The sequence below is a fragment of the Lactuca sativa genome, chromosome 3 (assembly GCF_002870075.4).
Source record: "Lactuca sativa cultivar Salinas chromosome 3, Lsat_Salinas_v11, whole genome shotgun sequence".
Classification (NCBI taxonomy): Eukaryota; Viridiplantae; Streptophyta; class Magnoliopsida; order Asterales; family Asteraceae; genus Lactuca; species Lactuca sativa.
In genome coordinates, this window is record NC_056625.2 from 256,432,176 (window position 1) to 256,444,809 (window position 12,634).

General features: G+C 33.6%; 1 protein-coding gene across 2 annotated transcripts; it reads left to right on the forward strand.

The window, feature by feature from the left end:
* The first annotated feature begins 2,063 nt into the window (after nt 1–2,063).
* Nucleotides 2,064–11,788, forward strand: LOC111883297 (putative disease resistance protein At3g14460). 2 transcript variants are annotated; one of them, XM_042900405.2, is made up of 4 exons: nt 2,064–5,983; nt 7,018–7,165; nt 7,338–7,584; nt 11,533–11,788. In XM_042900405.2, exon 1 carries the CDS (start codon nt 2,154–2,156, stop codon nt 5,958–5,960), a length of 3,807 nt encoding a protein of 1,268 aa, XP_042756339.1. In that variant the 5' UTR covers nt 2,064–2,153; the 3' UTR covers nt 5,961–5,983; nt 7,018–7,165; nt 7,338–7,584; nt 11,533–11,788. The 2 variants fall into 2 exon arrangements, with proteins under 2 accessions (XP_042756339.1, XP_023735400.1); XM_023879632.3 differs by lacking the exon at nt 11,533–11,788 and having other exon boundaries at nt 7,338–7,718.
* Nucleotides 11,789–12,634: the final 846 nt, after the last annotated feature.

Genomic DNA, 12,634 nt, shown 5'->3' on the forward strand with positions numbered 1-12,634 from the left:
CTATTGACCTCCTGAGGTCAGATCTGTTTCCTCAAACCATAGATCTGGCCTCCCAAAGCATGAATGTCACGTAAAGTTCGAAACTTGATGCTTGTATAACCACAACAATGCATCAAAAGGAGATTTGGTCCCAAAAATGACAACCTAAGTCCAATAACCCCATACTAACCCATAAAGCTCCAAGGGGTAAGGTCTCTGGACCCCTTTGAGTCCAGATCCAAGGCACAAACTCGAAGAGGGACCATTTGCTCCACATAATCACTCTCCAAAGGGGGTTAGAAAACCCTAACTCTAAAGATCAACACTAAAACTGAGGGAGGTTCGAACTATTACCTCAAAATGAAGTCTCTGGACTTTGGATCTGCTTGAATCTCACCTCCTCCTTGCTCTTGTCACCTTCTTCTTGCTAAACCAAGGATACGAAGATCCAAAAGTGACTTTTTCTCTCTCAAAGTGATTTAGCTCTCTTAGGGTTCTCTTAAGTGACTGGTAGCCGCAATGGGAGGCTATAAGTGCCCTTAACTAGGCTCCAAACCCGGGGAATTAGGGTTTCATTAAACAACGTGGACTCGACGAGTCCAGACGCGAACCCGTGCCCAAAACCGCGATCCTACTCGGCGAGTTTGGGGTTCAACTCCTTGAGTCTCCTCACAAATCACCAAAAATACAAGAATAAATAATACCTGGGAATCCGAGGTGTTACATCCTTGAATCCAAGTACATCGTTGATGATGCTTCAAGCAAGAAGTTCATGGTAGCAACCTTAATAACTATACAATTGTTGATTTAAGGTCTATCATGGACCAATACAACGAACTGCTTCGCATTATAGGTCAATTCAAACTACACAAAATGAATATGGATGAATCCATTGATGTGTCAAGCGTGATTGATAAACTTTCACCATCATGGAAAGACTTTAAACACAACTTATATGATAAAACTGACAATTCTCGTCAGTTTTTGAAACCATCAATCATGCCATTAATTTCAGGATTGCTTGACCACTTCCGAAGATGAGAACCCTAATTAAAACCCTAGTTGTCAAGTATAAATACAACTATTTTCTGTGAGTGGTTAGGGATTTTTCTCAGTTCTTCTTTTTCTCGAACAAGCTAAGAATCCTTCTAGCAATTTGGCTTATATTTCTGTGCCTAGATTCGTAAGTGTCATTTTGAATTATCTTAGACCGGGATTTTGATAACCCGGGCATAAAGTTAGAAATAAGTTTGAAATGAGAACCTAGGCGATCCATTGAGAATCCAGAACTCCACCATAAACCCTTTTATAACATGACACCCCTCCCCCTCTTTCTTTGTTTTTTTTTTCTATCTCCCCTACAACACCGACCAAGCCCTCTTTGTCTTTATTTCTTTTTGCTTGAAAACCACAGCGACAGTAGCCGGCAAGGCGGTAACATCCAATGATGGAGAGCCCGACAGGCCGACACCCACTAGTGATTTCAATTTGGGATTTCTATCCTCGTTTAGTTAGTTTCCTATATTTGGGGTCAATCTGGAATTTCGATGTGTTTGTTTCCTGTTAAAATTTGGATTTCGATTTATTTGTTTCAGATTTGAGTGGGAGGTGGTGATAAATGATGGTGGTGGTGATATAAGGTGCTTGTGTTATGCTATCATTTACTCCAATAATAATTCTAAATAACAAGAAACTATAAAATCAAAAGAAGACAAAAACATAGGCATTATAGTCATTTGGTATGCAAGCATGGTAAAATAAGGACCAAAAAGCTGATTGATTTTTCAACACTGAGTCAAATTTCCAAAACTATGACCACATCTCGAGATTTTTGTATAGTTTGTAGCACATGGACCAAAACTGTAATTTACTTCTTTATTAGTTATTAAGGCATCAATGTTGGGTTATTCAATTGTACTGGTACTTAATAATAAAAAAAGTCATTATTATAAAGAGAAGCACAGGCCACGTTGAGAAGTCACGTGACGAAAAATAGTGGTGCCCAGCTGCCAACTAGAAGAATGGTACAAAAAATTATTAAAAATATAATAGCTATAAGCCTATAGCATCATACCATGATTTTTACTATAAAACAAGGCTTAATCCTTCTTTCCCGAACACTATTTTCATCTACATCCCTAATACATACCAGTGCTTCCATTTCACTATAAGCAATGGCTGAAATTGTTGTTTCTACCTTCTTCACGGTGGTCTTTGAAAAGCTGGCTTCTGAAGCTTTGAAGAAAATTGCTCGTGCCAAAGGAATCGATTCCGAGCTCAAGAAATTGAAAAGATCATTAGGCCAGATCCACGCTCTGCTTAATGATGCTTCTCATAAGGAAATAACTGATGAAGCTGTTAAAGCATGGCTGAATGATCTCCAGCATTTGGCTTACGACATAGATGACCTACTTGACGATTTGGCAACTGAAGCTATGCATCGTGAGTTGACCGAGGTATCGGGAGCCACCACCAGCAAAGTAAGAAAGCTAATCCCAAAATGTTGCAGCAAGTTCTCATTAAGTAGTAGGATGCAATATAAGTTAGATGATATTAGCACCAGGTTACAAGAACTAGTGGACGCAAAAAATGATCTTGGTTTAATTGTAGTGACAAATGAAAAACCCAAAATTGTAAGATATGAGGCATGTTTGGTAGATGCAAGTAGTATTGTTGGACGTGAAGGTCATAAGAAGGCATTGGTTCAACAACTTTTGGTGGGTAAAGATGAATCCTGTAATCATCAGAACTTTAGTGTCGTGCCCATAGTTGGTATGGGTGGAGTAGGTAAAACAACTCTAGCTAGACTTTTGTATGACGAAAAGGAAGTGAAGGATCACTTCGAACTCAGGGCTTGGGTTTGTGTTTCCGATGAGTTCAATATCTCCAGTATAAGCAAAGTTATTTATCAATCTGTGACTGGGGAAAACAAGGAATTTGCAGATTTAAATCTGCTTCAAGAAGCTCTTAAACAGCAACTTATGAAGAAACTATTTCTAATAGTTTTAGATGATGTGTGGTCTGAAAGCTATGATGACTGGGAAAAATTAGTGGGCCCATTTCTTGTGGGAGCTCCTGGAAGTAAAGTTATCATGACGACTCGGAAGGAGCAATTGCTCAAAAAGCTGGGTTATGCTCATGTAGACTCACTACAGAGTCTGTCACATGACGATGCTCTGACTTTGTTTGCTCAACATGCATTGGGTGTTGCTAACTTTGACTCACATTCAGCACTTAGACCACTTGGTGAAGGGTTTGTGAAAAAATGTGATGGCTTGCCTTTGGCATTAAGAACACTTGGGAGGCTATTGAGGACAAAAACAGATGAGGAAGCATGGAAAGAGCTGTTGGATAGTGAGATATGGAGTTTAGGAAATAGAGATGAGATTGTTCCGGCTCTAAGACTAAGTTACCATGATCTTTCTGCCTCTTTGAAAATGTGTTTTGCATACTGCTCCTTGTTCCCCAAGGACTACGAGTTTGAGAAGGAGGAGTTGATTTTATTGTGGATGGCTGAAGGGTTTTTGCACCAATCGACTACAAGCAAGTCAATGGAGCGTTTGGGTCTCGAATATTTTGAAGAGTTGTTGTCAAGGTCGTTTTTTCAACACCTGCCTGGTGACAAATCGTTGTTTGTGATGCATGATCTCATGAATGACTTGGCTATGTCTGTTGCTGGAGATTTTTTTTCAAGGTTAGACATTGAGGTAAAAAAGGAATTTAGGAAGAAAACTTTGGAAAAGTACCGCCATATATCATTCCAGTGTGATGATTTCATGGGTTATGAAAGGTTCGAGGCATTCAAAGGAGCTACAAATGTGAGAACATTCCTAGCATTGGATTCTACGAGGCACACAAATCCTGGATCATTCAGCTTTTCAGATAAGATTTTGGCCAACTTAGTTCAACAGTTACCATTACTAAGGGTTCTATGCCTGAGTTACCTGACAATAAGCGAGGTTCCAGAGTGTGTTGGTAGTATGAAGCACTTGCGTTATCTGAACTTATGTCGTACCCACATCAAAAGTTTACCAGAAAATGTGTGTCGTCTGTATAATTTAGAGACATTGATAGTTTATCGCTGCACTTTTTTAGCTAACTTGCCTGGGAACTTCTCAAAGCTTAAGAATTTGCGTCATTTTGACTTTAGGTGTACTCCGCTTGTGAAGAAAATGCCCTTAGGTATTGCTGAGTTGAAAAGCCTACAAACTCTCTCTAAAATCATTATTGAAGGAGACGATGGATTTTCAATGACCAGCCTTAAAGACTTAAAATATCTCCAAGGAAAAATTTCCATTACTGGGCTGGAAAAAGTGCAAAGTGCAATGCATGCACAAGAACTAAACTTTTCCCAAAAGAGGATAAGTGAGTTAGAGGTGGAATGGAGTGATGTATTTGATTGTTCTCGAAAGGAAACACTTGAAAAGGAGGTCCTCTGTGGGCTGAAGCCTCACAATGATGATTTGATAAAGCTTGGAATAGTGTCATTTGGAGGTAAAGAGTTTCCAAATTGGGTTGGGGATCCCTCATTTCTTCGGTTGGCTCGTGTGTCGATACATGGTTGCAAAAAATGTACATCTCTACCACCACTTGGGCAGCTACCTTCACTAAAGAAGTTGTCTATTCATGGCATGGATGAAGTGAAGGTTGTAGGCTCGGAATTACCTGGAAATGGTCTTGCATTCCCTTCACTTGAAAGTCTATCTTTTGTTAATATGCAGGAATGGGTGGTATGGTCAGGTACAGTTTTTCCATGTCTTCGAAAGCTTTGGATAAGTGATTGTCCTAAGTTGGTTAAAATCTCACTTGAAGCACTACCATCACTAAGGGAGCTAACAATAAATAACTGTGGTCATGAAATGCTAACAAGTATAGTTGGTGTAACTTCATCAGTCACCCAGTTTAATATAAGTTACATCCCTGGTCTAACTGACCAGCTGTGGAGAGGTGTTATAGAGTATCTTGGGACAGTTGAAGAAATAAAAATTGAACGGTGTAATGAAATAAGATACTTGTGGGAATCTGAAGAAAAGTCAAGTAAGGTACTTGTAAATTTAAGGAAGTTGGTAGTGTATTTGTGTTCAAATTTGGTGAGTTTAGGAGAGATTGAGAACAACTGTGGCAGCCACCTAACATCTCTTAGGATCTTGGAAGTAAAGTTTTGTCACAGATTGGAGCGTTGCAGTTGCCCAGATAGCATTGAAACGTTGAATATACGTGGGTGTCATTCGATTACGTCTGTTTCTTTTCCATCAGGAGCGCAGAAACTCAAGTCAGTTACGATTGATGGTTGTAAGAAACTATTAGATAATGTGGTGGGAGGAGAAGATGTGACTAGGGTGCTTATGAACTCAAGCATGACCATGCTTGAATCTGTAGAGATAAGTTGTTGGCCAAACCTGAAATCGGTCATTGAATTGAGTCGCTTCATTCACCTCACCAAATTGGAAATAACAGATTGTCCAGAGATAGAGTCATTTCCAGACCACGAGTTGCCCAATCTCACTGCCTTAAAACATCTGACAATAACAAATTGTCCAAGTATGGATGCTTCATTCCCTTGTGGGCTTTGGCCTCCCAAACTGAGTCACCTTGAAATAGGGGGGTTGCACAAGCCAATCACAGAGTGGGGCCCACAGAATTACCCAAGCTCACTTGTTGAACTACGGTTAATTGGTGTTAGAGCAGATCTGAGTAATTTTAGTCAATTGTCCCATCTTCTTCCTCCATCTCTTATTTATCTTGGCATAAATAAATTTGAGAATCTGGAATCACTTTCAACCGGACTCCAACATCTCACCTCCCTCCAACGTCTCTCCATTTTCATGTGCCCAAAGACGATAGATCTACCAGAAATGTTGTTGCCTTCACTTTTGAGTTTGAGAATCTATAGTTGTCCAAATCTGGAACAACGGTGTAGTAAAGAAGGCTCTTACTGGTGGCCCCGCATTGCCCACATCCCCTTACTCGACATATTCTGAGGAATTACCAAGTTGATATGAAGGTATGCACCTCCCTCTGTTTTTAATAGAATGCAAATATCATATCAACATAAGTATGTATATAATCAAACGTTATCTTTTTTGTCTCAATATATATTGTTGTTCATATCGACATGAAATTGCTTTTCTCTTTCTATTTTTTTTTGTCGTTGAATTCGATTAAAGTTTTGTACATGGAAGAGCCAATCCCCCCTAATAAATGAAGGTAATTTTGCCACATGTCATTATCTTATTAACTTGGACACATGTCATTTTTTGGTATTTTTGATTAAATGTTTTCTCTATTTGTCATTTTTTTTTTTTTTTTATCTTTTCTTAATTCATAAATCATATTTACACCTCGATTACTCATTGCCTTAATTGAAAATAACCAATAAATTACAATATTAGTATTCATATAGTATTTAATATGTTTCCTTTTCAATTCAAATTTTAAATTTTAAATTTCAAATCTAAAATTTCAAACTTAAATAAAATTTTGTTTAAACTTTTATATTTAATTTTTGTTTTTATCAAACCCATATAACATATGGGTCTCACACCTAGTTAGATATCAAAATAAATCAGAATGGTTGACACGCGTAAATATCTTAAGAAAAAAATATTATATGTGAAATTCCAAATTAAATTGTGAACTTGGATTGATTGTAGAAGTTTCATTAATTGTTGAAGCTGTACAATTTTGATTCTGAAATCACGTTAATAACAGTTTAATAAACTACAAGCACAAATATGTTAAGATTATGAATCACTTTAGATACATAAGATATCTTAAATAATGCACTGTATTTCCTAATAGCTTCATATGACTTTACCCATTAGAAAATGTCAAGTTATCTATTGCTTATTTGAGGATCCATTTAACTCCAGGGATTAATGTGTCAAGTGTATGGATGCTTAATTGCATCATTCAAATTTGATTTTTCTTTTTTCTGTGTTTGAGAGTTAATTTGACACCAGAACAAAAAACAGAGAACAACTTGTACTCTTTGCCATATAACTTTTGTAACTCATATTTCTTTGTGAAATTTCTCAGAACACTACAAGAAACTGGAATCATGTCCAATGGGACTTCAACATTATTGTTGCTTCAGTTCTCAATTTAAAAAATCTGTAGAAAGAAAGGATTGGTAGGAGATACTGCTACTGGCATATCCCCTAGGGATTACAAAATTAATATGAAGGTATTCCTCTCTCTACCTTTGATTTGCTGTAGTTTAGATACGCATAATGTTAGTAGTTGATTTTGCTTTTATTCAAAATGCAGCTTTTTGATATTATCTCAGCATAAAAAATGTTTCTCAATATCATATAATACTTTTGTTTTTTATATGAATGTGATTTTGGTGTGAACAGGGAATAGCCGACGATGGATTGCAAAATATATGAAAATCGTTACTGATTAATACGATTTACATCCAAGGAGTAAGAGATTAGATGTCCGTGGATGCAAAACTTTTTAGAAATAAAAGAGTCAAGAGGAAATACAAGATTAAATGCTGGTGTTGCTTCAGATCTACAAGGATAGTTCCTCTCAAGCTGCTTGCAGATTGAAAAATCATTATGTAGCTTCCAAAGTTGACTTCTTCTGGTTATAATCAAGGTAAGGTGGCTACTCGTTGTCAACTCCACCAACGATGCCTCTGTTTATTGATCTCCTTATATCTAAAATGATGATATTGAGCTGACTGATTTTTATAACTTTACTATTGATATATAAGAGAAATTCTACTTAGATATTCAAGTCTAAGAGAAATTTAAAATCGAGACATTGTTCTCATTGATATTTCACAAAGTTGAATAGATCAAAATTATGGTTTATAGAAATTAAACCCTAAGGAGGTTATTTCGAAAATGTCATAGGGTTCTTGAAACCATAGCCACCACCCTATATTTTCGAAATCTACAAGGGTTTTAGAAACCCTAGCCCCCTTCCCTAATTTTCTATATTTTAGAATCCCTTCTAAGGTTTGCTATGTTTCTTTATTTGTTATTTAAGAGGCTTAAAATTTGGACAATTAAAACCTAGTAAACCATAACCTTTTTCCAAAAAAAAAAAAAAAAAAAAAAAAAAAAGAACAATAAAAAATTTGAAGGCTTATGATAAGGATTAAATTAAATTTTTATTAACATAGACATATTTATATTATGGACTAATACTTCAAACACTCTTTTATCCATGTTCTTTACAACGAATATCAACACATATGTTTTCACCCCAAGATCTAGACCATATTTAGGATCTTCAACATGTTTTAACATCTTTGACACATAACACTTTGTTAAACACCTTATACAAAAGATCAGACCAAACGTTCTAATTTGTTGACAAAGTTCTTAATGTGATTTTTGACTAAAACAATATATATATATATATATATATATATATATATATATATATATATATATATATATATATATATATATATATATATATATATATATATATATATATATATATGGAGTGGTTTAAATAGGAACCACAAAATATTAAGAACCCTAAGAACCCCCATTTAATAAGTATATATGTATTGTGAATATCGTAAAATATATTAAAATCTTAATTTTTGTCTTTTGGTAAGAAAATAACAAAATCGTACTCTTTTTAGTCTAATATTTTCATTTATACAATCATTCCTTATTCTTAACATAAAATTTATATAAAATACAACTGTACATAATCCATTTATAATTTAACACACAAAATTCACAACTTAATACAACGTATTTTTACATTAATTCATAAATTCAAAAAAATCAAACCCAAAATCTACCACCACGACAACCACACGCTGCCACCAATCACTTATGCAACTTCGCAACCATCTTTTCTTGTAAATCAGATTTATATATAAAGTCATGCAATGAAAGGGTAAATACTACATTCATAATTTAATAAACATATTAATTCACTCATTTTGAATTTAATACAAAACAAGTAAAAAAAACTAATGTATTCTTACATACTTATACAACACAAAAAATAAATATATTCACAAGACAATTAATACAAAAATTCATATAAATCATTTATATTTTAACACAAAATCTATAAAAAAAATCCACTGTAAATTGCAGTCAGTTCACAACTTAATATAGTTAATTACTGTCTAATACATAAAATTCACAGCTCAATATAATAGATTAACAATTTAATACACTGAAATTTCATATTTTTAAATTAAAACGTACATTTATACTTTCAAATTCGAAGGCTAGTATTTTTTTCAAAGTTTAATTTTACACAATATTCTTAATTTAAATTTTTGTAGAATTTATTTAAATTTAGAAAAAAATCATATATGTGTATAATGATTATTTTTTCTTATATTTCTGAACCAAACACAAAATTCCTAAAAAGATACAGTCATGTCACAACTTAATGCGACAACCCTTTATTTTCTATGTTGTAAAAAGTCAAACATATCAAATAAAAGTCAAATTTATTGTTTTGTTAATTTAATAAAGTTAAAATAAAAAAATTGATATGTATAAGCCTTGTAAAAGTGTTGTAAGAATTAGAAGTAAAATCATTTAAAAACCTAGAACCTTCTCATCTAGATCCTTCTCGCACCGCAAACCGTTTACAACCGCAAACCTCAAACAACAAACCTCATTTTCGGCCGTAAACTTCTTCATACTGAAAACCTCGCAATCTTATCCCTTCAGACCGCAAACTCTTTCCTTGGTTTGTGTTCTCGGCCGGAAACCCACAAGTGTGTATATATATATATATATATATATATATATATATATATATATATATATATATATATATATATATATATATATATATATATATATATATAAGTTGCCCGGAAATATACCTCATTTTTACATCCTTAACTGAAAACACTCACAAATCCCCTCAAGAACACTTCAACCGAAAACACTCTTTTCTCTCAAGTATCATGCGAAGATCACTTGAATCTTCCTAATTTCATACTGATTTCTTCAAGTATTCATCACATCTTTTGAAAATCATCATCCACTCTCCTGATTTCCAACCGAAAACCCATATATCACTAGTGTTCATGAAGAACACGAAGAACACCCACACACTATTATAAGAATTATTGTAAGTCCTTTTACAATAATTAATTGTTGTTTAACACTTTAAACAATTCTAGACTATCTAATTTATACTTAATTTTATTTTAATATAAATTAGGATTCGGTTTTTATCACGAGTTCTAACTTGTGGATTTAGCCCTACTACACCGTATCTACAACCGGAAACTCACAAAAGGTGAGTTCATACCCTTGTGTTTTTACTATTTTTCACTATTTTAGGGGGGGGGGGATACAAGTCTAAACACAAGGACACTGTGTTTACAATTATATAATTTCTAAATATTTCTAAAAATGATTTCAAGTTGTTGAAACACTTTTAAATACTTTCAAACTCCTTTAAATGTCTTAAAAACTCTTTTAAACTTATATTTTGCTAAAATCATATATATATATATATATATATATATATATATATATATATATATATATATATATATATATATATATATATATATGAATATAAAAAGTTACTTCAATAAGATTGATTACCCTTTTGTAACATGTTGAGCAAAAGGGGTACTTTCACGAATAATTCACATAAAATAGAATACACATATAAATAATAATATGTATAATTTATGGAACTCTCACACTATTTTCACTAGTCAAGTATACAAGGTTTAACTTTACACTCTAGTACAAATTACATTACAAACACTTTACACTTCAAGAATACTAGAAAAGGAACATATTATCAGTTCAACTATTTCCGAATTACTTTTCATCATTATTACACACGTAATCGTCAATATGGTTTTTGTGAGACAAAGTTCACTCGCTTAATTATTTAAGCAATACTATTAAAGACCTGATAATTATAACCAGAATCTCCCGACAGAGAGCGAGACAAATGTATATACATCTATACGGGATTGACAATCCCGCACTTAGATTGTTCGCTACAGTTAGGTTGTATGCCTGTGAGTGAGAAATGTCGTTACAATTCTAAACGCTCGTAAAGCGTGTATCAGGCTTAATAGTCTTAGTATGGTTATAATAACTCACAAAAAGATATGAACAATACGATTAGTGTATGGATAATTAAACCAAAGAGTACAAATACAACGTATTGGTTTTACAACAATACGATTTACAGTATAATATACTATGACTTATATTAACAGCTGGTGGAACCAGACACACTCACAATTACAAGGTTTTCAAAGAATACAACTACAATATATTAGTTATAGCAAAGAGAAACATAAACAATACATAAAACATTTCTTTTTGTAGTTTTATTGTAAACTAAAACTATGTTACACTATTTTAAAATACAACAACAACTACACAGAACGGTTTTATGGTATTAAAACTACTTTTCAGTTATATTAGAAGATATTGGATTTTCTGGAACAATAAACATGATTACTATTTCAAGAAACAAATAACAAGCTTCTAAACATAAATACTTATGAACTCACCAACTTAAAGGTTGATACTCTCTTTTTTTTTTTCAAAATACTTGTATTGTCAGGGAACCAGTAGACATGTACATTTCCAGGATTTTGAGAAGACAGAGCAGTATAGAGCCATGTCTTCTACCTTTTGCTAAATATAACTTTTGATGTCATATATACAATGACCGGAACACTTATGTAAAACTATGCATTATTAATTCAATGGTTGTTGTACTTTGATTACTATGATGTATGTGTTGTGATACTTAACATTAAGTCATCCACCCCCGGACGTTTCCGCCACTCCGGTTTAGGGGTGTGACAGATTGGTATCAAAGCATTGTTTATAGCGAATTCATTATATCCATTCATAAAAGATATATGACTGACTACTAGTATGCTTTTAAAATATAAGTATTTTATGAAGTATACTAACACTCACACATTGAAGAACAACATCACAATCATAACAACATAAAAGTATTTGGATGTTGGACACTACAGTTAAACTTGGACAATTATGTAATCATATTTGGAATAAATATAGCCTGATCAACTATATTTATTTGAGATACGACCAACATATGTTTGGGAGTAATGGTAGTTTTGCGACAAGTTTAAAACTTAACAACTATACATATACAGAAGAACTCTAGAACATAACATAAAATGCTATAGGAGTATTTTAGGCACTATAATACTAAGAACTAACTATGTGAAAACAAAGGACCCTTGCTGGTAGATGTATAATTACTAAGCGTATATATTACGGTTATATATAATTAAGGTTTTATAGACTTAGAATGTGTGGTTTAGCTTTACTTCCTTTTCTTTTTTTGGATGTGGATGTAGAGTAGGATCATTTATTCGAAGGTCTATTCGACCCGAGTTATATATAATTGGTATATACTTTGTGGTTATAGAAGGACCCAATATGAGTCATACCATACAAAATACATTAATGTTAACTGTAAGTTTCTCATATGGAAGCTTGAAATTGTTTACTTGCCTTTAAAAAGTCTATTAGATGTCTCTTACACCCCTATTTCTCGCATAGATAAACATAGCTGGATTTCATTTACTAGGAGACCCGTACTTTCCCAATCAAGGAAACGGTGGTTGGATTGAAGATGACCTAGAGGATGACCCTGTGGTTCCAATAGACGAAGACTTTGAGGA